The sequence below is a fragment of the Pygocentrus nattereri genome, chromosome 28, assembly GCF_015220715.1.
Source record: "Pygocentrus nattereri isolate fPygNat1 chromosome 28, fPygNat1.pri, whole genome shotgun sequence".
Classification (NCBI taxonomy): Eukaryota; Metazoa; Chordata; class Actinopteri; order Characiformes; family Serrasalmidae; genus Pygocentrus; species Pygocentrus nattereri.
In genome coordinates, this window is record NC_051238.1 from 10,325,960 (window position 1) to 10,351,087 (window position 25,128).

At 41.6% G+C, this 25,128-nt stretch overlaps 1 protein-coding gene across 3 annotated transcripts in view; it reads right to left on the minus strand.

The window, feature by feature from the left end:
• dennd2c (DENN/MADD domain containing 2C) overlaps positions 1–25,091 on the minus strand; it is a 31,349-nt gene extending 6,258 nt beyond the window's left edge. Inside the window, exons 1-15 of one of the 3 annotated variants that reach the window (XM_017716444.2) lie at positions 24,516–25,091; positions 17,348–18,467; positions 13,055–13,179; positions 12,519–12,634; positions 10,779–10,943; positions 5,725–5,803; positions 5,486–5,530; positions 4,408–4,595; positions 3,257–3,366; positions 2,979–3,048; positions 2,754–2,831; positions 2,293–2,433; positions 1,325–1,473; positions 687–864; positions 126–167 (exon numbers count right to left, since the gene is read on the minus strand). In XM_017716444.2, the coding sequence (XP_017571933.1) occupies positions 126–167; positions 687–864; positions 1,325–1,473; positions 2,293–2,433; positions 2,754–2,831; positions 2,979–3,048; positions 3,257–3,366; positions 4,408–4,595; positions 5,486–5,530; positions 5,725–5,803; positions 10,779–10,943; positions 12,519–12,634; positions 13,055–13,179; positions 17,348–18,270 (2,409 nt within the window). In that variant the 5' untranslated portion in view covers positions 18,271–18,467; positions 24,516–25,091. Of the gene's footprint in view, positions 1–125; positions 168–686; positions 865–1,324; positions 1,474–2,292; positions 2,434–2,753; positions 2,832–2,978; positions 3,049–3,256; positions 3,367–4,407; positions 4,596–5,485; positions 5,531–5,724; positions 5,804–10,778; positions 10,944–12,518; positions 12,635–13,054; positions 13,180–17,347; positions 18,468–22,989; positions 23,932–24,515 lie in introns of those variants that run through there. The other 2 variants (XM_037535811.1, XM_037535812.1) reach the window with 2 other exon arrangements.
• Positions 25,092–25,128: the final 37 nt, after the last annotated feature.

The following is a 25,128-nucleotide window of genomic DNA, read 5'->3' on the forward strand; positions in this document are numbered from 1 at the left end:
TTATCATTAACACACAGGTCGCAACATGAACCATGACACACCCCTCAAACATGAAAGCCACACATCTCTAAGGTAATCAAATACACGCCTGTCTATTTAATGATAGGCCAAACCACAACACCCACCTGAATAACAAACTTGTCTGCGCACAGGTCCACAATGAGCACCTGAAACGAGTTTTAAAAAAAGTGATCATTTTTAAAGTGAGATTTTACTGCCAATCATGTTTCAACCTCTATCATCACAATCACAGTCAATGAATTTTAAAACCACTAGAAGCTTTACAGAAGTAAATCAACGTGCATGAATTCTAAACCTGATGAATTAATAAAAAACTGTGTGCAATGCAAGACAGCAGATAAAAAAAAACTACAAAGTCTGCCAGTATCAGTAAACATGAAAGCTGTATGCCTGGTGATTCATGTCTATTGAACATTACGTTTATTAACATCACTAAAGTTATTATTCAATTATTTCATTATAAATCTGAATTGAAAGCATTCCCAAGCATTACTGAATTAAAATACCTTGACTGCAATCGGAATTAGCAGCTAATCAAATCTAAATCGCAGAGCCTCGGGTTTTCCCCCACTTCTTGTTTGTAATGACTCAACATCTTTAATGACTCAGTAAGTACATTTCATGTCAAGCAACTCTTTCTGACCCGATGGGTTACAGCGGCTTACTTCTTCAATGGGTAAATCCTGCAGCTGAGGCAGCGACAGAGACAGCGCCCCCATAACGAAGGGTGTGGGAGAGCAGCTAATGTCCAGCATGCTGGCAGGCAGAACAGGCACGAAGGTGTGCTGCCAGGTGAACGGATAGAGCAGTGCAAGGGCTGAATGCGCACAGCGGGACAAAGTGCTAAAAGAGAAGAGAAAGACAAACACAGATGTGCTGCCACTATGAAATCACTTCTAGAGAATAAAAAATGAAGAATGACTGAGCACAAGAGAACTGTATCATTGTGGCAGATAATTCTAAAATACGTTGTAAATTGCTGCTAAAAGCCTCTTATCTCCATTTTTGGCATAATTTGAAAGTGCCTGTTGCCTATACATTGTATGTAAATTTTATGAATAAATTGTATGAAGAACGGACCAAAAGAAACAGCCCAAAATGGCTTTTAGCTGGCCTGTTAAGAGGATGGAAATCACCAAACTCCACAGGGCTCCAGGACTGGAATTAAAGGCCCCTGGCCTCTATAACTGTAAATATTTATATGCCATAGGCAGTAATTTGTCAATATGCAATATGTGATATTTAGTGACTGCATCAGCATGTACCTGTTCGTCTGCTATAATATGAACAGCACAAACAATACCTTAGTTTATCTGCAATGAAGATGACTCTCCTCTCCAGCAGCAGAGACGCAAAAACCTGCAGCAGCCTGCTAACACTCAAACACTGCAGCAGACTCTCAAAATCGACGTGCTCCAGACGTGAGTCTACCGGCCGACACAGAGTCAGCTCCTGCACACACAAAGACATGAAACTTATTCTAAACGGCTGGCTTATTTATCGACTTCTTTAGTTTTTCCTTTTTTATTTGATGTGAAACACCTAATGCACCTGACTTAACTCATCCCACCCACTTATATTTAGCAGGATAAAGATTCTCCACAAGGGGGATCAATGAGCATGCAAGTAGCTTTGTGTGCATCACTGAAAGAGAGGAAACCCACACCACCAGAATATCATACATAAGCAGACAAAACTTGCATGCATATGAAGTAAAATGTATAAAACCATACTAAAAATACCACACATTAAGTATGTGGTCTCTGAAAAAATGAACAATTATTTCCGTGTCTATTAATTATTCAATTAATCAAATTATTATTATTAGACGTATACCGGCTAGAACACACACCAGTGTGAGTGAACCATTGTGCTTTATTAACACATGTCTCTCTGTAATAAAACCAAATCTTCACAGAAAGAGCTTGTTTTTTAAAGGCGTCTGTGCTCGTCCTTTGATTCAGCACAGCTGTGCGCCATTAGAGGTGGAGCACGCGTCATGTGGTGGGAATGGTTGTCGTCTCCACCACGATTGATCAACTAATCAAAACATTATGCCATCCTTTCTCCCCATCACAGAGTAACCATTCAAAGATTTTTTTTAAAGAGTACAACAAAACATGAGGATGTTTATTGTAATATATAAAAATCTGTAACAACTGTTTGTATTATATGAACATTGCAGATCATTATAAAGCACCTTCGTTGTTGTAGCTATAAAATTAAATGCAATGTTAAAATGTGTTTTCATTGGCAACTACACAAACATACCTCGTTGCCAGAACCAGGCAAGAAGCTTTTTACAGTGATTGTGCGTCCTGGAGCTGGAAACGGTGCCTCCATGACACTTCGCATAAACGGGTGAACCAATGCTGGAGCAATTTCTCTTCTCCTCTCCACCTCCTCCAAGATCTACACAGACACATACACATTTCTACACTAACTGTTGTCTAATCGGTGCATGACATCAGAGGACTGTTAAAAGCTTAATGAAGCATAGCATATTTAAAACAATATTTGTGTCTTTTTAATTATATATAATATGATGAATTGTGCTTAATATATCCAGGGACAGTCAAGAGAGAAAAAAAGATCAATTCTGATTTTAGGTTGTCTTTATTTGCACATTAACACCTTGGAGATACATTAAGGCCAATAGTTAGCCACTGAGTAAGTTATCTGCTTGATTTCAGAGAAGCAGGCCTGAGTGAAATACTGGAAATCCCCCCGACCTTTGCAAACAAATTGAAGCAACCCAGTCTGCTGATGATGCAGTGGACTTCAGGCAGTCTCTTCCCCTTTCCACAGGGCTGCAGAACACAGTGGTCAAAAAAAAACAAAACACACATCAAAGCAAACGTGACTCAGCAGCACAACAGAAAACTCAACAAGAAGCTATAAACATTCCGATACATGCATTTTCCACTGAATCAACACAGTGGCCGCTTCCAACTCACCAAGATTTTACGACAGTAACCAAACCAACGGCTCCCATCTTCACCCGTCAGGACAAATGAAAAGGTTTCACTGCGGATGAAGAAAGAAAACCATTCAAAGTCAAATGTTGGAATGGTTAAGCATGGGGGGAATAAACAGGTTAAATACCAGGAACCACATAAAGAGAGAATAAGTCTGGGCCATGTAGTTTTAAGTCGTTTCTCACGCAGTGACTAAGAAAAACACATGACGAAGGACTCAGTTTGGAGCAGTGAGTCATGTAATGGTGCAGTATAACCTGTTAGCATCTGCAGACGGCCTCCAGTCCTGAGCATCAGGGAAGCAGAAACTGGGAATGGCCTTCAGTCGATCCTCAGCCTCACGAGACAACCGAGAGGACTTCTCAAACTACAAAAAGGGCACATCAAAAAGTATCATTAAGAGTTCAAATTCAATCAAAACAGCAACACTGGACAGTGCTGATAAACCATTCTAGCCATTCTAGAGAAACTCACCAGCCAGAACTGTGCACAGTGATGGTCATGGGAACCAGACGTCTGAAGAGTTTAATGCCTCTAAGTTACCTCACAAAGTTGTTATACAAAGTTATTATGAATATGCTGCCTGACATCTGAAATATTATTTTATGACGGTTTAAGGCACAATAGACTTCGCATTTAAAACCTCACAAGACATCTGAATAGTATATGAAATGCATAAATCTGTGTAGTGAACATTGTGAACACTGGTTCCCATCAACACCACTGTAAAGAAATCTGTAAGTTTCTATACAATGAACAATTTCACATCAAACTACTCTCATTGAATGAACTATGAAAAATTCTAAAAAACGGATGGAATTCCACTTTAATAAAGTGAATGAACCCACGCTTACTGACTACTGCTACTGACTATGCTAAAAGAACGTCATACAAACCAGACAGAGCTGGTTTTGACTGTTTTGTTCTGCTTTGCTTCAGCTTACATTATACAAGGGAAGGGAACTTCACACAACCGTGTAAATCATAACAAGACGAGGTGAATTTCCTAAGTGAAAATGTATTATTTATCTAGTTTGAATGCATTTAAACTGTTTAGATGTTTTAAAATAGAAAAATGACATTACTGTTAACTATATGTTCTCTTTCACTATTACTAAAAATTAGTATTGTTTCACGACAACAATGTAAATATTGTCGCTGTTCAAAGAAAAATAAGTATCTCCAATATAGTAACTTTACAGGAAAGGGGCAAAATGTTCTTACCTCTAATGTAAGTCAGTGGAAAGAATTTTTTTCTAAGAAGATTTGGGGCATTAGTGGTCCATTCATCATGAAATGGAGATATATGTTGTTCTTTGGACTATATAAAATACACCGCCCAGCGTTACCTAACAGGATGCTCAATGAACAGTGTTCATTAATGAACACAAAAGCTCCGGTTCTCTACCTTGGTGGGGAATTGCTGCGTGACCTCGGGGTAATACGTATTCCCAGGGGAACGTTTTCTCAGCGACACTACCACAAACAGCTGAAAGAGCTGTTCCTGCTGCAGCTGGATTAGGTCCCTCTCCAAGGTGCGATACCCTGGTCTCCTCTTTAAAGTAGACTGTACATATACCAGTCGCTGAGAGCCACCTAAATCAGATCAGAATCAATCAAATCACCTTTACTGCCACATCACAATAACACAGGTGTGAAGGTGAGTGAAAATCCTATGTAGCCCCCTTATAGAATGTACAGAGACTTGAAATATATACACATTAATATACACCATTATTGCACTATTTCTAATTAAGTTATGCACAGTAATATAGGGTTCAGCCCCCCAGCCCTAATAATAACAGCATTAATAATTATGTTTAGGGCACAATTTCTTATCTTATATTTAACGGAAGTCTACATTTGTTGATTATTGTGGTCATTAGTGTCCTCAGTCTCGGTTCCGGGGGGCCACTGTACAAGTATTTAAATCTTGACCTCTTCTTTTTTGTCTTCATTTTTTGAGATATCACCATCACTGGTATTTTGGCATTAGATGTTTCCACATATCACCAAAGTTTCATCTTAAAGAGCCCATATCCTACATTTTTCTTGCTTTTTATTTCTTCCAAAACATTGGAAGAAATTAGACGGGAATTAGACGGGAATTAGACGGGCTGTTTTTACTGAGCTTTTAAACCTTCTGTATGTAAATGAGCTCTGTTCTGATTTGTTGCCCTGTACTGCATTCAAAACGCAATTCAGGTATAAACACTCCTTAGAACTTGAGTGTGAATGGGCAGAGCAAAACTGCTGTAGGCAGAACTGGTAGAACAAATGACATGTTCTGTTGATATTCAAGGGAAAATAAGTTATTATATTATGCAAAGAAGAAACACAAATATGGTACTGTTCTGTACATTTTAGTGTACAATTTTTATTTATTTGCTGTGTTTAACTTGATTGGAAAAAAAAAACAGAACAAAATAAAAAATGTGCCATTATTTTTGCACAGCCAAACACTTTGAAAGGAAGCTGAAACAGACCTTTAGTGCTCTCCTCTGGATCACTCTCTGTTCCACTCAGTTCATCTACCATACAGAAAACAATAAGATTGAGAGAAAGAGACACAGAGAGAGAGGCAGAAGGACAGACCAAAAGAGAGATCATGTTGTAATTTTAAAAACCTGCAATTCCTGTAAATAACAGGGTGGTGGTGATGACCAAAATATATAAATGACATAATTAATGTCAGTGAAGGTGAAGGCTTTGAATTTGCTGATACCTCTGCTGGTACTCGTCTGACTTTTCACTCTCTTCCTCCCTCTCTTGGCCTGGAAGATCTCTTGGATCCGGCTCACATACTGCACAACAAGCAAACAAACAAACAAACAAACAAACAAACAATGAGCACAGAGGATGGTTTGATCACAACTGCTGCTGAGGGGCTGACCTACACATTCTGTAATGAAAAAATTAAAAAGACAGAAAGACAATGTGTAACCGCCTGCGTCATTAAGGGTGTCTCTTTTCATGAGTCAGACAAATAAATTTTTCTTTTCTGGCAGGACGGAAACAAGTTAGTCAAGATTTGTAACCATGGTAACCATGGCGCCCAACCCACATTAGACTGCAGACAGTGTGACAGTCCAGTTTTTCAAGGAACGGAAAGAAACAGCCTGCTGTTCGTCTTCTGATAAATCCAGCAGTGCCCTTTCAGTAATAACATTATATAGTTATAATCAGTTACAATGTCAGTAAAGGGCTAAGTAAAGCAGAGTAATTCTGCAGAGTGCACTATTTTCTTCTGCTTCAAGCACAAATGATTAAAAGGCCCATTTCATGAAGAAATAAATTTTGGCCATTTAGAAATCAGAATATTTCAAAACGTTTTAAAATGTACCACTCACTATCCAGGCATGCAGTCCAGCCTGCTCTGAGCTGTGATAAACACATTTACATACGGTCGTATGTGAAAGCTTGAACATGTTTTACTGATTTTCTACGTGAAAAAATGAACACATCCACTACAGAGAATACCATTAAATATGACACTTTTCAGCAAATTTTAGTGCACTTTTCCTGTTTCTTTGTGGAGTTCAACATTTTGGAAAACATGAAACATAAAATGTGCTATAACTTTTGCACAGACCCAATTTAATGTGTTCAACAGTAATAGTGCATTAAAATGTGCAGAACCTTTTTCTCTATTAGAAACCCAACATACAGTGGGGAAAAAAAGTATTGTCAGTCACCAATTGTGCAAGTTCTCCCACTTAAAAAGATGAGAGAGGCCTGTAATTGACATCATAGGTAGACCTCAACTATGAGAGACAAAATGAGGAAAAAAAATTCAGAAAATCACATTGTCTGAGTTTTAAAGAATTTATTTGCAACTAATGGTGGAAAATAAGTATTTGGTCACCTAAAAACCAGCAAGATTTCTGGCTGTCACAGACCTGTAACTTCTTCTTTAAGAGGCTCCTCTTTCCTCCACTCATTACCTGTATTAATGCCACCTGTTTGACCTCGTTATCTTTTATACAGACACCTGTCCTCAACCTCAAACAGTCACACTCCAAACTCCACTATGGTGAAGACCAAAGAGCTGTTGAAGGACACCAGAAACAAGATTGTAGACCTGCACCAGGCTGGGAAGACTGAATCTGCAATAGGCAAGCAGCTTGGTGTGAAGAAATCTACTGTGGGAGCAACAATCAGAAAATGGAAGACCTACAAGACCAATGCTAATCTCCCTCGATCAGGGGCTCCACGCAAGATCTCAGCCCGTGGGGCCAAAATGATCACAAGAACGGTGAGCAGAAATCCCAGAACCACACGGGGGTACCTAGTGAATGACCTGCAGAAAGCTGGGACCAACGTTACAAAGGCTACTGTCAGTAACACACTACACCACCAGGGACTCAGATCTTGCAGTGCCAGACGGGCACTTCAAAACTTCAAAACTTTGCTAGAGAGCATTTGGAGGTTCCGGAGTATTGGAAGAATGTCATATGGTCAGATGAAACCAAAGTAGAACTGTTTGGTACAAACACAACTCGTCGTGTTTGGAGGAGAGTGAATGCTGAGTTGCATCCAAAGAACACCATACCAACTGTGAAGCATGGGGGTGGCAACATCATGCTTTGGGGCTGTTTCTCTGCAAAGGGACCAGGTGGACTGGTCCGTGTACATGAAAGAATGAATGGGGCCATGTATTGTGAGATTTTGAGTGCAAACCTCCTTCCATCAGCAAGGGCATTGAAGATGAAACGTGGCTGGGTCTTTCAGCATGACAATGATCCCAAGCACACTGCCAGGGCAACAAAGGAGTGGCTTCGTAAGAAGCATTTCAAGGTCCTGTAGTGGCCTAGCCAGTCTCCAGATCTCAACCCCATAGAAAACCTTTGGAGGGAGTTGAAAGTCCGTGTTGCCCGCCAACAGCCCCAAAACATCACTGCTCTGCATGGAGGAATGGGCCAACATACCAGCAGCGGTGTGTGCCAACCTTGTAAAGACTTACCGAAAACGTTTGACCTCTTTCATTGCCAACAAAGAATATATAACAAAGTATTGAGCTGAACTTTTGTTATTGACCAAATACTTATTCCACCATTATTTGCAAATAAATTCTTTAAAACTCAGACAGTGTGATTTTTCTGAATTGTTTTTCCTCATTTTGTCTCTCATAGTTGAGGTCTACCTGTGATGTCAATTACAGGCCTCTCTCATCTTTCTAAGTGGGAGAACTTGCACAATTGGTGACTGACTAAATACTTTTTTCCCCCCACTGTAACATGACCAGAGGATACATGCAACACCACATTGAATAGATCATTTAATCCTTAGGAATGACGTGAATCTGGAAAATGGTCTTGTAAAAACAAATGACAAATGTTTTCGGTATTCAAACCCACACAAACATCGTAAACGGATCTCTGGAGAAAAAACTAACACAACAAAAACAACAAAAACACAGTATGGGGCCATTTTATAGCTAACAGACCAAAATACATCATGAGATAAACCAAATGTAAAAGCACTAAATGAGCCGATAAGCAGTAAACTGTGTGATACTGTGGCCCCTAGAGTGCTGCAGCCACACATCAGACCTACATCACATTCAAGTGATAAACCCTAAAACAGGTCTTCCCTTCGTTACCTGGGAGACGTCTGCTGTTTAGACAGGCTTTTTGACATGAGATCATTTATAAAACTGCATGTATGTGAATGTGGTTATAATTCGTACATTCATGTGTTTTTTGTCCCCACGACCCAGAAGGAGAAGCGACTTGGGAGAAGAAGATGTGCTTTTTGTGCTGTTCAGTCTTGAAAAAACATCAGATGTCAGACGAGCGAGGGAGAACTTACTGACTTCCTGTTGACAGGAAGCCTAAAAGTCAAGCTTGAAGTAACTCAAACTCATTAGTAACTCATTAGCATCAATGTACCATGTGACATGTAGCACAGACGCTCTTTTCACAGTTTCCTTGCTCAACTCATCTCTTCGCAAATAAAAAAATAAGATAACACAAAAAACCTACAACAACAAAAACAACCCGCTGAATGGTGGCAGCCAGAACCTTTTTGGGCTTCTGTTCTTTTTCTTTTACATTGTTCAAGATTAATCAAACAATCTAGACGTTACTGAGGAAAGTGTTTAGTGTTATGTTTAATCAAGCACCTTTGAGGTTAAATGCTAGCATTGTTATCCCAGGGGTTGATTAATATCTTTGAGGTCTTATTGTTCTTTAAAGAACAATCAATCAATCTTCCTCACTTAGGATGCTAAAAAAGGCTCAAGTATAAGGCACCAGCGGACTGGTTATCTTAGGTTTAACTGACTCTCTTGGTCTCTTAAATGCTAACATTGTTATCCCAAAGACTGATTCACACTGTACAGGTGTGGTGTATTACTTAGAGTATAATCCTGTAATTGCTGCTATTCATCCAGTGAAAGGTGGTAACTCCACGTGATCTGCACTGAGGGAGCTGGAAATGACTCAAGTGTAACGTATCCTAATTTTTATTAACTCTGGAGGTTCTCTCACTTTGAAGATTAAATTCTAGCACTGTTACCCCATGAACGCACCTCGTGACTGACTGACTCTTTACTGGTGGTGAGGTTCCTCACTTGTAGAGTGTAGAGTAATACCGTCTATTAACTTTTTATCTTTATTCTTTCACACTTAAGCACTTCCTCTTTATTTTTCCATTACATTCCTTTTGTTTTTATTTATGTAAAGCACATCAAACTGCCTTTGAGCATTGCTTTTGAGCGCTAGTCTTGGCTTTTCCACTCAACATCTGCAAATGTTAAAACAAAATACCTTTTTTAGAATTTTGGGTGTAGCTGCACGAAAAGCAATTACAAAGCAATGGCTTAAGCCAGATACCCCATGCCTAGAGGACTGGGTATGGTATTATCTATGAAATCTATGTAATTGAAAGAATCACCTTTTCTATAATGATGAAAATGGGAAGATCTGAAAAATGTGTATTATCCCAAAATGCCCCTCTTTTGTTTGAATTAGTTTATTTTTCTCCATCTCTAACCAGCACCCCAGGTTCTATGTTTGAGTTCACATTAGATAAGGCAAAAGGGGAATCACCTCGTAAGAATACCTAATTACAGATGTCACTGTAAAGTGACGTTACACCAAGTGATTCTAAATAAAAAATGTAGATAAATAAATAACTAGCCTTGCCTTGGAAAGCTCCCAATTATAATCTCAACAATTATTTCTAGTAAACAGTTCAAGATAACCTTGAACGACTCGCAGGGCTAACATGAGCAAGAGAAAGAGAATTAGACTCTTACCTCCCAACTTAGCTCTGTCGAATCACAGAAACTGCTTTCTTCCATTAGCTTCATATGTGTGTGCTGTTTAATAAAACCCTGTGACAGATTTAAACTGCCTTAACAGGAATGCATCTACTGCTCAAGACCGGCTGTCTGTATACAGGCCTATGAGGCCAAGTATAGCTTGGTTAGTCAGCAGTGGTCAGCATGTGGCACATGGCACGAGTGATAATGCTCAGTGTCTCAAACGCTCCATAAAGGGCATTTCCTGTCTCCTCCATCCATCTTCTCACCATTTCCCCTCACCCTTTTCCTCAGAAATTACATTCCCACTCACATGGCTTTTTTTTCTTTTCCTCTTCTGACTTCATCTGATTGTGTCGTTCTGCAGTTTTACGTCACAGGATGAACTTTTCACAAGCGTTAACATGCAGAGCACACTCCGTCGGTGTACTCAAGCGCAGAGATCATTTTATGTAACAGCTAGCATATCAGGATTTTTGAGTGCACTCATTTGTGTATGCATGTCTGTTTACCTGAGGCTGGCGCTGAGCTCTATATGCAGTAGCATGTTTGGCTACTGATGGTTTAGGCATGCTAGTCTTAGATGTTTGGGATGATGTCACCGGCTGCCTGAAGTCTCGCGCTTCCTCATGCAATCTGTCAACGTTGGGCCGTAACGTGAGAGGTTTCGGAGGCAGCTATAGCCACAAAAACAAGCCAAAAGGTGGAAAAGAAGAAGTGAAAAAGATGAAACTGTTCAGCCCAAAAAACAGTATTAAAATAAATTACTCAGTTGTACAGTAAGGCTGTAACTCCACCTTTAACATAGATTACACCCACACTTTAGTGCGGCAGTAACGTTTCTCTAATGAAAATCCATTGCAGTTCTGGACTAGGCTTCATCTGAGCCTGGGAAACCAGGGAACAGCCAGTTTAGCTCAAGAATTTGAGGCTGTCACTACTGATTAGCGATGCACCGTGATGAAAGTTCTTGACAAACTCAAATTAAGGAAACACTGGGCTGAAATCAAAAACCAAAAAAGCTGATGATAAATAAAAACAGTTCACATTAAATAAATAAATAAACAAACAAACAAATAAATAAAGGTAATTATTACAGTATGTAGGTTGTAGTCTGTGTCACTCAAAAATCTGACAGCTGGCCATCCAAAGCAATAAAGATCATTATTTTCTTGTTATACTTTGTACCTTAACTCTGTTGTTTGTGAAACTCTTAGTCTTGCTAACAGGTACTTACTGTTCTGTATTGCTGTATTCTGCATCAAGCGAAATGTTGTGGCACTGTGGTATCAAACCAATAGTGAAGAAGTTCTCTGTACCCTCTCCTAATACTAGGTATGAAAAGAGATAACAAACTGCTTGTCTAATGTCCCTCATAGGGACTGTAGAACAGGTCTACACGGCATCTCAGATGGTTTGAATGCTTCTGCACTAGGGATGTGAATGATTAGTCAAGCACTGTTAAACTTTCAATGTGCCAGTATTCAAATACGTTTTTCTACTTTTTTGAATAATAAAACATGTTGTGAAATGTCCTCCTCTTCTTAATGCTTTTTTCAGGTGGGCCAAAATATTTTGGCCTGAAAACCCTTTTTTTGGTGTATTGACAATATTGATCATGTTAATAAAGTATTAATTTATGGAAAATGTGCTTGCAGTTGGTAGCTGTCATTGCTCTTTTATTATTCTGTATTTTGACATTTGTTTAAAGGAGAGATAGTTATATTTCTGCTTACATATCCAAATAATAAAGCATCTGTACTTGCATCACATCCAGTCAGAGGAAAACTATTATAATGATAATTTAGCAGTTCTCATATCGTCATCGTGATATCTGAAAGCTTCACCAAACATTCCATTTTATGTCAATATCCTACAGCCCTAATGTATAATCTAATTATTATTTTGAGGATATTATTCTGATTAAATTAGGAGTCAGACTTTTAAAAACAAGAACAAATTAAGCCTTTCAAAGATTTCACACAAAACTGGAAGGACCTACTATAAATATCAAATAAAAATGTGGTAAGAGATGCATTTAAATGAGCCTATTCAACAGGCTCTAGGAGAGAATCCAAAATATGCATTATTTTCATGCAAACTGACATTTAATCACTACCACTTCAACAAGCTGAGTTTTAATCAATTATGTTTTAACTGGATAACCGAGTATTAAATCAAGTGTGACAATTGTAACAGCGCTACTCCAAATGTGGGTCTTTTTATTGATTTACTAGAGATGTGAGAGCTACCTTCGGGGTGTGTGGAGAAGGTCTTTGTGTAACAGTCCAGTTTCGAGACCGCATGATAGGCAGGCACATAGGAGACAGTTTGATGTCCTCATAAGGGTTTTCCCTCGGCACATGAGCTAGACATGAAACAGACAAGAAGTAAAGTTCATGGGACACAGTGATGTGTCACACTGACCACAGCACATGTTTCATAAGCACAAAGGTCATATATCACAGAGTGATCTAGAAACTAACTGAAAGAGATCTATAGTCTGGCTGCGTAAGACAGGCTGACAAACCTGATTTAATTTTTCTTGTTTTGCATTGTGAATTTAATCATAAATGAAATTCCTTGGGACAGTGTCTGATCTTGTGTGTTCCGGTCTGAGCAGCATTACTACAGGCTGCGTGTTTAGCGACTACTTAGCTGCAGCCAATTGGGCCCTCCATCTTCCAAAAAGCTGTCATTTTTGACTGGGTTTCATCATCATAGCTTTGCAAGTACACATGTGTTTTGGCTTCTCTGATTGGAGTCAGTGAGTTCAAGTCAGACTCACAGATGATGTCTTCATAGATGCTGTCCTCAGACCGGGCATGGTACAGTCCAGAACGGCGAGCCTCCGTCACTCTAGATCCTTGCTGAGTCGCCAACCGAACCACGTCCTCGAACTCGAATGACTTCCTGTGGAGCAAGACAGTAGGCGGTGTCGGTAGGAGTCACTTTTTCATACAGTCAAACCACATTTGATCTCCCAAAGACTGGTTTGTATTTACCCTGTCTCAAAGCTGTTGTGATTACACAATTAAAGTTGATTAAATATGGCTAGTACAAGGAGGTGCTGATCAAACTCAATATTGCAACATTTTTCTAACATATCCTATCCTATTATAAATCTAGCAGATGATATCTATGATAAGAATTCAAAAAGTTAATCTCTCTTTTTATCTTCAAAATCTGATTGGACTGATTTGTTGTTTTCTCCTCTTAAATTTGCACCAAAGATGTACCTAGTATTTTTTATTTTAATTCATCTTAATACTTGAAATTGATATCTGAAGATAATCTGCAGCATCCAACAAATAACAGACAGTGCAGGTTCTTGGTACTATGTGTCAGATGAATAAAGTAAAATAAAAAAAAAACTAAAAACAAACCATGACAGGGACAACAGCAATTTTATGAGCATTGCATCATAAATATAAAATGTTCAGAAACATGACATATTTTGCTGAACAGAACCCTAAAACCAAACGGTTAATCAATATAATGGTATATTGGCGTATGTATGTGCATATGCATATACATATATACGCACAGTATATGGACACCTGACCATCACAACTACATGACCTTGTTGGACATCTCATTCCAGAATGATGGGCCTTAACACAGGGTTGATCCCTCCTTTGTCACTATAACAGCCGCAATTCTTATGGGAAGACTTTTCACAAGACTTTTGATTGTGTCCATTCAGTCAAAACAGTGTTTGCGAGGTCAGACGCTGATATTGGATGTGTAGAACTGGCTCACAATCAACGTTACAATTCATTTCAAAGGTGTTCAGTGGGGTTGAGTTCTGGGCTCTGTGCAGGCCACTGGAGTTCCTCCACACCAAACTCATCAAATCATGTCTTTATGGAGTTCATTCTGTACACAGGGTCACAGTCATGCTGGAACAGGTAAGGCTCTTCCCCAAACTGTTGCCACAAAGCATATAAATGTCTAAAATTTGTTTGTATACTGCCTTCCGCCCATTGACCGCTGGGATAGGCTCCAGCACCCCCTCGCAACCCTGAGGGAGAAGCGGCTTAGAAAGTGTGTGTGTGTGTGTGTATATACTGTAGCATTAACATCACCCTTCACTGAAACAAAGGGGCCCAAACACTGAAAAACAGCCCCATAGTATTATCCCTCCTCCACCAAACTTTACTGTTGGCAATATGCATCCCAGTAGGCAGCCTTCATCTGGCATCCGCCAAGCCCAGATTCATCCATCAGACTGTCAGATAGGGAAGCATGATTCATCACTCCAAAGAACACATTATCCACTTATCCAGAGTCCAGTGGTGACTTGCTGCTTTTCACCACTCCATATAGATGCTTGGCACTGTGCATTTTGATCTAAGGCCTGCATGCTGCTCAGAGTCTCAAGCAACTGTCCGGAACTTCATAATGTCTAACTTGCATTATAATTCAGTGCCATACACTGTTTACTGAAGTAGCCTTTTAGGTATATCAACATCTTACATAGTCAACAACTACAAATCGAATAAAGTACAATTCAGCAATATTTATTGTCAGTAAGCAATATTTATTGTCAGTTTCCTTTATTAGAGCACACCATGTAAAACAATCACTTTCTTCTTCGACTGCTGTGTTTCGCCACATCCCTCCCCATGTGTGCATCACTCATTCAAGTCTCAGTGCTCATCGTAATTCACAGATCTAGATGACTAGAAATGCCAATTAAAATAGGCCCACCCATCAAAAGTACATAATTCTTCATAGTTTATCGGTTGTAGGTCCAGGTCCGCATAGGACAGCGTCTTGGTCTGGACTCGGACTGCAGTCCACCTATTAGTGACCTTTGATATAGCTGCTTGAATGGAAACTCATTTCATGAAGCAGTTCTTTTGGTGATATTGCTTCCAGAAGCAATCTGGACCTTTTCAGTGAGTGACTCAACAAAGGATTGTGCACTGCACTTTACACCACTACAGCTGATGCTTGACATAGTGAACAGAGATCTTAGGCTTGTATATAGCTGCTGAGCCATGGGACAGTCCTGCTTGTGAGCATAAGTGGTCCACCACTTCATGGCTGAGCTGTTGTTGCAACTAGAGACTTCACAGTAAGAGTCCATTCACAGTAATAGACAGCACTTACAGTTGTTCAGGGCAGATCTAGCAGGGCAGAAATGTCACAAACTGACTTGTGGCAAAGGTTACATCTTATATCAGTGACATGTTTAAAGTCACCGAGTTCTTCAGTACGACCCATTCTACTGCCAGGGTATGTCTATGGAGATTGCAAGGCTCTGTGCTTGATTTTTTTCCTTGATTTAGTAATGGGTGTTGCTAAAACACCTGAACTCAATAATTAACTCATATATTAAATATTGGAATCTCTGGAAGGCTACTGTTTGTTATTGTTCAGTTAAGTCAATTTCCTTTAAAAAAAACGTCAGGTTACTTGATTTCAAGTGTAATAAACTGTGAAAGTTCTACTGTACTGTGTGCTCAAAGTGTAATCGACTGCCTCTCAGTCAACAATACAAAGTTCACTTTGAGTATATATGTTCAAAGATGGGCAAAGGGCTAACGTAATTAGCACATGCAAAAGGGAAGAATCAATGCAGTAGTGCTACTGTTGATGCTTTATACACATTGGAGACAGACACTGTTGAAAGGCCTGTCCCTCTACACATAGCGTGACAGTGTTGCAGTACAGAATTGTCATTCTAAACCACACACCCAGCAAAAAGACAGATAAAGCCGACACAAAACAACGTGCGACAGACGGAAACTGGCCTAAACGATCCAGAGAAAGCAGAAAAATGATAAAAGGAGACAGTGTAAACACCAGAGTAAAAACAGACTGATGTGACCTCTGCACTCTTGGCTGAGACAGAAGTAGGCCAAGCCCAGACAATAGGCTAAGACTCTGCCAGAGAAGCCCTGACATCACAGCTGGAACGGAGCCAAGAGAGCTACGCTCTCACCCACTCCCTCACCAAAAACCTCCTAACCTTCAGCAGGCGAAGAAGTGAAACTAGTGGACAGGAAACAGCAAGGACGGCCCAAGGTGCAGATTCCCCAGGTCAGAGAACCACATTTCAGATTCCCAAAATGATCTACACGCATTATTTTAAAAATGAAATTCTGATCGCCGAAGGCTGTTCTGGATCTGGGAAAAGGGGTGTGAAGAAACAGCCTGTACATGTAAAAGCAGCGAAGGGTCTGACAATGGGACAGTGTTACAGTCCGCATATCGCAACTGTGGACGCACACTGCAAATTGGAAAATTAGATTCTGTGACCACTCCTTGGCCTGTATCTTCTATAAAGCAACCGCTGGATATTCGATTAGAGCTTCATCTAGTTGACATCTGTTTCTTTGCTAAGCCACAACCAAGGCAGAGTTCCTCATTAACAGGTTTTCGTTACAGTGTCTGTATCCATAAAAGGCCATGTTATGAGATCTGCTAAGCAAGACAGGCCATGAATTATCTCAACAAAGCAGCAGTAGAGCAGAGCAAGAGCAGTTTACTCAAATATTTTGTAAAGAACATGAGCAACGTGCCTTACAGGAGAAGCATCACATGACACTATCAAAATTTGTTGGTAATAAACAAGGCAAAATTATGTGTACATAATTTTTTTTCTTTACATGATGAATGGACCAAAACAAATGGCCCAAAATGACTTGGAAAGAAGTCTGGTTCCACTGACTTACATTAAAAGTAAAGGTTTTTTCCTTCTTCTGTAAAGTTACCATTTTGGAGAGATGTATGTATACATCATGACAAACACTGGATGAGTTCCACTATTATTATAAAAAACCTTCACAGTGTTGCTACAAGTAGAGAAAAGTAGAGCACGATGCCTCTTTTTCTTTTCCAAAAATATCAACATTGAAACATTGTGTACTACCCAGAATTGATCCAATCCTTTTTTTATTTACCATTACAAAACAATGGGTTGAGAAGCATCCTAGCTGTTAAATTTGCACAGTTTTTCACAATAGGCAGCTAATCACCGTCTGCCCTCCATCTAGAAGTGATTAAAACATCATCATCCCATCATCACTGATTTCAGCAGGACTAGAAGTGTTCATTAACGGTCACTCACCTGTTCTTTCTGTTTCTGGAAAAACCATTGCTAGGAGTGACCGGACATGGTGGAGGAGGCCCACTGGGAGGTCGTATGACATCACGCCTTCTTCCCTGTTTTGACTGGCTTACAGGGGAAGTCTGTTTCTCCCATTCGACCAAATGTGCAGGTGGGCTGTCAGCTCCCTGATATTGGAATGTGCGTTGTGGTTTAGGCGGGGGTACGTTAGCATCTGGCAGACTCTGTGCAGTTTCTCCTGAGACATGGTGCTTAGACAACAGTGAGGAGTCCTTCTCTTTAACCCAGAGCGAGTCCTCACCCTCCAATCTCTTCCAAAAACCCCGGGAGGTGTAAAAATTCCCAGGGGGCAGCGAGTCCTCAGGATCTTCTACATACTGAGGTAGAGGTTTAACTTCGGCATCTGTGAAGTGATCACTGGAATCAATGTTAATGTTCCTCAGCCTTCTAACATCCAGTTTGTTTACAGGAGGATGGGTTGGGGTCAGAATTGGTGATAGCTTAGACACAGGGGTCGAGGTTACAACTTTGTTCAAACGTGTCCGTTCCTGCTGTAAATCGGACGTCCGTCCTGCTGTAAACTGACTGAGACTACCCTGGTTTTCCCTGAAATCCAGGCCCAGGCTTACAGCCTTAGATACGTTCATTTTTCTATGTAGACCATCGCTTTTTTCATCAAAGCAAACTCCATTTCCGAGCATGTCCCCAGACAAAGTGCGAGAGACAGGGGTACCATGGGTCTTGGTCTTACTCCCTTGACCGTCCTCTTGTTGGCTAAGTCCCTCCCATTGGGAGATTTTCTGTTTGATGTTGACACCGTCCCGAACCAATGACCTCTCTTTAATGGGCGACTGCCATGCAGCAGTTGTTCTTCCTCCTCCTCTTCCTCCTGGCTTCCCATAGTCTACTCCCAGAGCCAGCATGGCAACCGGACCAGGCCACAGAGCAAGCCAGCCCTCACTGCACACACATCACTGGAAGAAGCCCCTGGGCCATTTGTGTGATTGTTGGACAGGATAACATACTCAGGAGAACGGTCCAGGATGAAAGTTCACTGCTGCTCCCTTGTCTAAGAAGCTAAGCTTCCAGATCCTGTAGTATTTTGCCATCACACGGCATCCTTTGAATTAAAAACAAACAAACACAGAAGGTCAATTTTGATTACACAAAAGGGTATTGGACACAACGAAAACACCATATGAATGGCAACCAATGTTATCCACCAAGAAAACGTTACTTTAACTTTATCAATATTCAATAAACAACATGTTTCTATATGAATATGCAGGATTGCCATTCAATTTGTAAAATGTTTTTGAATTGTATGCCTGAGGGCACAACAGGAAATTTATCCCACTAGATAGGACCCCTAAAGTGCGCAGCTAAAAAAAATGTAGTTCAGGACCAGGATGAAAGCACAACTACAATGTACCAGACTGAAAACAAACATTCATAAGTGAGAAGACATATTTTGACCTTGTTTCCTGAGAGACGGCGGTACAAAATCATAGAGAAGTATGTGAGAAGTAACAGCTTTTAGAGAGCTCCTAATGTACGCAGAGCCAAAGCTAGCCCCAGTCTGGCACTTATGTTTGTTTTAACTTGGGCCAGTAATGAGCCCTGAATGTACCTCTATAACGTTAGAATATTGAACTTTCAGTAGCTCATCACTGTATATTGGTCACATTATCAATGTATAATTGTCTGCCTCTCAGTTTAAATAAAACCAGGTTTCCACTCTTACGTAGGGGACATTTAATAGTGTTCCAGGCCATTACTTATAAAAAGCTTACGCCTGGCCCCCACTATCAGCACCATGTTTGAAGGTCCATGCAAAGAACATTTTTAATATCTCAGTGCATTACAACAGAACTTGGCGGAAGTGCACTTCTAATTGTGTGTTCGTCAAGTACTTTACAAACCAGTATACAAACTATCCAACTATCCATGAAGACTTTGATGTGTTGTGTCCTTGTTTTAGGCCTACCAGTTTACAATTACCTTCCAACTAATGACGGTCAGATATTAGATGAATAAGTTCACTTTCCTAGTAGAATCTGCAACAACAACTACAAGGATGTCTATAAAGGGAGGAAGCTGCAGAGGACTGTCTCCATCAAGGTCAGCAGTGCAGCCAAAAATAAAACAAAAGAAAGCGAGAGAGAGAGAGAGAGAGAGCGAGCAAGAGCGAGAGAGAGAGAGCAAGAGCGAGAGAGAGAGCGAGAGAGCGAGAGAGAGAGAGAGAGAGAGCAAGAGCGAGCGAGAGAGAGAGAGAGAGAGAGAGAGAGAGAGAGAGAGAGAGAGAGAGAGAGAGAGAGAGAGAGAGAGAGAGAGAGAGAGAGAGAGAGAGAGAGAGAGAGAGAGAGAGAGAGCGCGCGCAAGAGCGAGAGAGAGCGAGAGAGAACGACAGGAACAGGAGGTATTGTGCAGGTTGTCTGCAAAGGCCCATCACCCACGGCAACCGTTCCCCGCCCCCGTGTCCCGTTTCCCTCAGCGTCCCCCTCCCTCTCCAGCTAGGTCTCCCCAAGTACTGCCATGCATTAACACACTCAAGAATAATGTAATTCAATTTCACTGCTCTCAGAAAAGGCCTCTTTCAGCATGGCACGAAAAGGACAGGCATTCCAAGTATTTTTACATCCATACCCACAAAATAGGCAGCGTCTTGTCAATGCACAATAGCACCCTTTAAAGGGCCCATCGGCACATCAATCAAAGGAGGAAAAAAAAAAAAAAAAAAGAAATATGCAGCATTTCATGCATGTTAGTAATCACTGGTGTCTGCACCAATAAAGACCACTTGAAATTCTTCAAGGGATTCTTGTCTCTCAGGCTGCTGCTGGAGCTGGGATGGACCTGGCAGCCGTAACGCGAGCCCTCATCCACAGCCAAAGTGTTTTGGACACGTTGCACGTTGCGCTGAGAGGTCTGAAAGCATTCAGACAGGAAGACAAGCTGGAATTCCTCAGTATTGAGCATCTACAGCATAATTCTATGTGCTCCATTCTACAAGAGCCAATGGGTAAAGGGGGGGGGTGGTAGGGATGGGTACATATGACCAGAAACCAGTGCAGCGCCCAGCCCGAAAAAGGTGCCTTTGTTCTGGTTGACCTAAATTGAACGTATGCACTGGAATCCCAGCAAGATCAGAGCCAGAACCCATCCCCCTGAATCATCACATCAACTGACTGAGTGACCCACTTGTGTAAACGTGTGTCTGTCGGTCTGTCCGACTGTTTTGCAGGAAGGTTTAGCCTGTGTTTCCTGAGACGCAGGAAGCCTGGATCAGCAGAAAGTCCATAATGATGGTTTAGCAGATTTGTCATGGAGATGCATTCCAGGCTTTTTTTGGAAAGACGTATGATTCAGCCTGGATGTCGGCTAATTTAACAGGCCTAGATCCACAGCTCTTACTCAGGCTGTCCACAATGGAACATTTCGGCTGGAAGACGTATCCTAAGCAAAGTAATTGTAGTGCAAACAAACCACATACGTCAGCACAACTGATCTGTAAAATTTCTGAAAAATCCCTGGTAACTCTTTTGGTGTCACTGTGTCACACTGCTGTTTCTTCAAGGGTGTTTTTTGGGAGGGTAGTGAAGTAGTGACAGGTATGAGCGTGATGTTACAGAAATCAGCGCATTTAATTCAGAGAATAGTGGGATTGGATGCATTGCAATAATCCAAATTTAAGCTCAGGCTGTTCTCCTTAACTCCCTACTAAAATAAGAGCCTTGACATCAGTCAAGTCAGTTTTTTTATAAAGCGCTTTTTACAACAGGTGTTATCAGAAAGCAGCTTTACAGAAAAATCAAGGTCCAAGCCCCCATGAGCATCACCAATGGTGACAGTGGCAAGGAAAAACTCCTTAAGACTGAGAGGAGGAAACCATGGGAGGAACCAAGACTCAAAAGGGGAACCCGTCCTCCTCTGGTCGACACCGGATAGGAGACAGCATCAGTACAAAATATTAAAATACAAGAACAGGAAAAAACAGGTTAAGTAATGGTCATAATTAGTTAGAGTCTGCAGCAGCAGCAGAATCATCAGTGCTGTCAGACTACATAAGGAAAGCGACTGGCAGGGAACCGACTGGGTGATGCTGCTGCGCTGCTGATCAAATAGGCATGACAGCTGCAAGATGAGTAGCTAATGTTCTGAGACAGTGTCACGTCAATGGTAGCAGAATCTCAATGCCAGAGCACAGCAGTCAAACAAAAACAACTAATACAAACAGGTGTTCTATCACTGGGAGAATCTAGAATGTTCCCCACCATTCACACTGTTCTAGACTGTTCTTAGTTGTGCACACTGGTTTGTTTGGTTTAACAGTTCTTTTTCCTGACACAGTCTAAAAGCCAGACCTCAACATCTCAACAAACAGAAGCGTTTGAATGTTGGCTGCTGGCTTAATATTAGGTGTGCTATGATATGGGAACTGTAGGCCGATGCCAATATCCAATGTTTTTCGTGTAGTCCAATCTCAACTTGGCCTCATTCCCCAACTGTTCTTAAGAAGAAATTACGCCGTTTTCTGAAGATTCTGACACTCACTAGTGTTTTCTTATTTGGGATTTGTTCTTAGGTAACAAGAAAATCTACACACACTCAAGACCACAAAGGTGCCAACAATTCTGTGGGTTATGAACACATCATGAATCTGATATAGACTCTTCTTGGGATCTTTGTCAATAACAAATAAAATTTAAAAAATTGTCAATAACAAACAAAAAAAGATATTGGTGAATGAGGCCCAACGTTCTGCTCCTCAAACAATTAATACGTCATCAACCCAACAAACAGAAGCGTTTAAACGTTGGCTGCAGGCTTCATATCATTTGTTTGAGAATAAGAACTCACAAGCCAATAGAACAAGCGTGAATAGGGGAGAACACTCTAGAACTGTGCAGATTCACAAAGTTCTCTGTTTTCACACTCATTTATTTGGTTTGTCTGTTTGTTTTCTGGAAATAGTCTTAAGGCCAGAGCACACCAGCTCAACGGAAGCATTCAAATGAAGACGGCCAGCTTCATATCGTCCACTCAAGACTAAGAACTGACAAGTGATCTGAACCAGTGTGAATGGGGGGAAAACTTTCTAGAACATTTGATCTTTGTTTGACAGATAAAAGTTCTGAAAAAGGATTCATATCATTTAAAAGACATGGACAGATATTTATCAGCTATCTGTGGATCTGATATCTGAAGTTGTTTATGTTGTTTGTGAGTGAACTCATCGGCCTGGTCACCCAGTCCGCATGCACTTCTAGACTGATTCCCAATAATTACACATACAGCAAACTGACCCAACGACTGGGGCTGCTGGTGTTTGTTGGAGAACACGGAGTGAGGGATTATTGATAATATCAGAATCATATCCGTATCATAAGATAGTTGCTTTAAAAATGTATCTGTATCAAACAGATGTGTATATTTGACCCAAACCAATACTTGATGATGTACTTATGCACTCCAGTAAGGCAGCATGTTGACATGAGGCACTAAAATCTCTGCATTTCATTAATTTTACATCTGTAAACCTACAAAAATACTATGTTCCTTTCTAACGCCAATCCAAATGGATTTATTCCCAAATTCTACATTTTACAGAACTGTTTATAATGGAATTGGCAGACACGTACATGAACAAATCAGATCGGCCCACAGTTTCCATATCAGTGCAGTCCTGGTTCAGTCGGTGGGCTCTGGCTGTAATCACACTGTGATGGGGTGCAGTCCTGGTTGAGGCGGTGGGCTCTGGCTGTAATCACACTGTGATGGGGTGCAGTCCTGGTTGAGGCGGTGGGCTCTGGCTGTGATCACACTGTGATGGGGTGCAGTCCTGGTTGAGTCGGTGGGCTCTGGCTGTAATCACACTGTGATGGGGTGCAGTCCTGGTTGAGTCGGCGGGCTCTGGCCATGATCATACCGTGATGGGGTGAAGTCCTGGTTGAGTCGGTGGGCTCTGACTGTGATCACACCGTGATGGGGTGCAGTCCTGGTTGAGTCGGCGGGCTCTGGCTGTAATCACACTGTGATGGGGTGCAGTCCTGGTTGAGTCGGTGGGCTCTGGCTGTAATCACACCGTGATGGGGTGCAGTCCTGGTTGAGTCGGTGGGCTCTGGTTTTAATCACACCATGATTGGGTGCTGTCCTGGTTGAGTCGGTGGGCTCTGGCTGTAATCACACTGTGATGGGGTGCAGTCCTGGTTGAGTCGGTGGGCTCTGGTTGTAATCACACCATGATTGGGTGCTGTCCTGGTTGAGTCGGTGGGCTCTGGTTGTAATCACACCGTGATGGGGTGCAGTCCTGGTTGAGTCGGTGGGCTCTGGCTGTAATCACACTGTGATGGGGTGCAGTCCTGGTTGAGTCGGTGGGCTCTGGCTGTGATCACACTGTGATGGGGTGCAGGGAGAGACTGAGGACTGTGAAGTGCAGACAACCAAATTCGCTACATTAAAAAAAAAAGAAAGCCTGCACCCAAACTTCTCATTTTGCAGGCGAGGATGGAGCGGAGATGTCGCCAGCATCAAACAACTTCTTCACACCCAAGATAAAGGCCCCGCTTTGTTGTCTGAGCCACCTGCTTACAGGTTACCCACAACACAACAGGAGAGCGGAATTACTGCTTGTGCCTCTGGAGGAGAGATAAATGCCACACATACAATTCACTGCCATACCACCATAAACGAGACACTAGCATTAAAGCAGCCCTCGGATGACACCCAATCATCACAGGCCTAAATAAGTCTAATTGCAGCTTTGAATCATGTGTTCCTCCCACTTCAGGTATCGCTGCATGAGGCAACTTGCCACGGGTGGGGTGGTTTAGGGGCAACGTGCCACGGGTGGGGTAGTTTAGGGCATGAGCTTCTGAGTGTGGGAATGGGGAACGCGGGTGAGCTCAGCCTGCACTGCAAAACCGTTATGATCAGTAAACCACCTCCTTCAACTCGCTCACAGGCGTAATGCTGGTTGATTTCACTGGACATGGACACAGATAACTAGCATATTAGACTGGAAACGCGTAGCGCAAAGACATTAACAGACAGACTTTAGAGCAGAAGTATTTAGGAGTCCCGTCAACAGAACAAAGTGCTGAAAAGACTAAAAACATGATAAGACCATGTAAGAACAAATTAAAGTGTTGTTTTCCAGAGAACTCACCTCAGTTTATGTCCGAGACGGTAACTTACCGTTACCGAAAGCTAATCACTCATCAATCCGCGCGGTGATGAGAGACGATTTCCACGGAGCTCCTCATTTCCAGCCACTTTTACGCCTTTGTTACTCTTTGCCTGGAAAAGAAGGCACTTCGGTGGACTTCGTGTCTTTCTTTTTCAGCGTATGAGTCGTGTGAGAAGAAAACGAGACCACCCAAAGTCCCGATAAACCCCCTTTAGCCGCGCGGACTGCTGTAACGTTCAACTCCGTCCACTCCACTTCCAAAGCCCCGAAGCGCACCAGTGAGCTAGCATGCTAGGTTAGCCTGCTAGCTAACTTCTAACCCGTTCCTCCAAAGTTTTTTTCGAGCCGAGCGGACGGCGAGAGCGCACAGCTTCAGACGAGCTGCCCTCGCGGACTGCTGTTAATTCCGTTTTCGCACTATGAGCGGCTCCTCAGACTAGCGAAGAGTCCGTTTTCTGCGCTAGGTTAAGCCCTGCGAGCGAAGCGGCCACCGCCGTGTCCCGCTGTCAGTCTGTCAGCCATCTGAGCTCCGCTCCCCACGGCGGAGCAGATGGGCTGAGCCATTAAGACCATAACACTTTACTGTCCCACA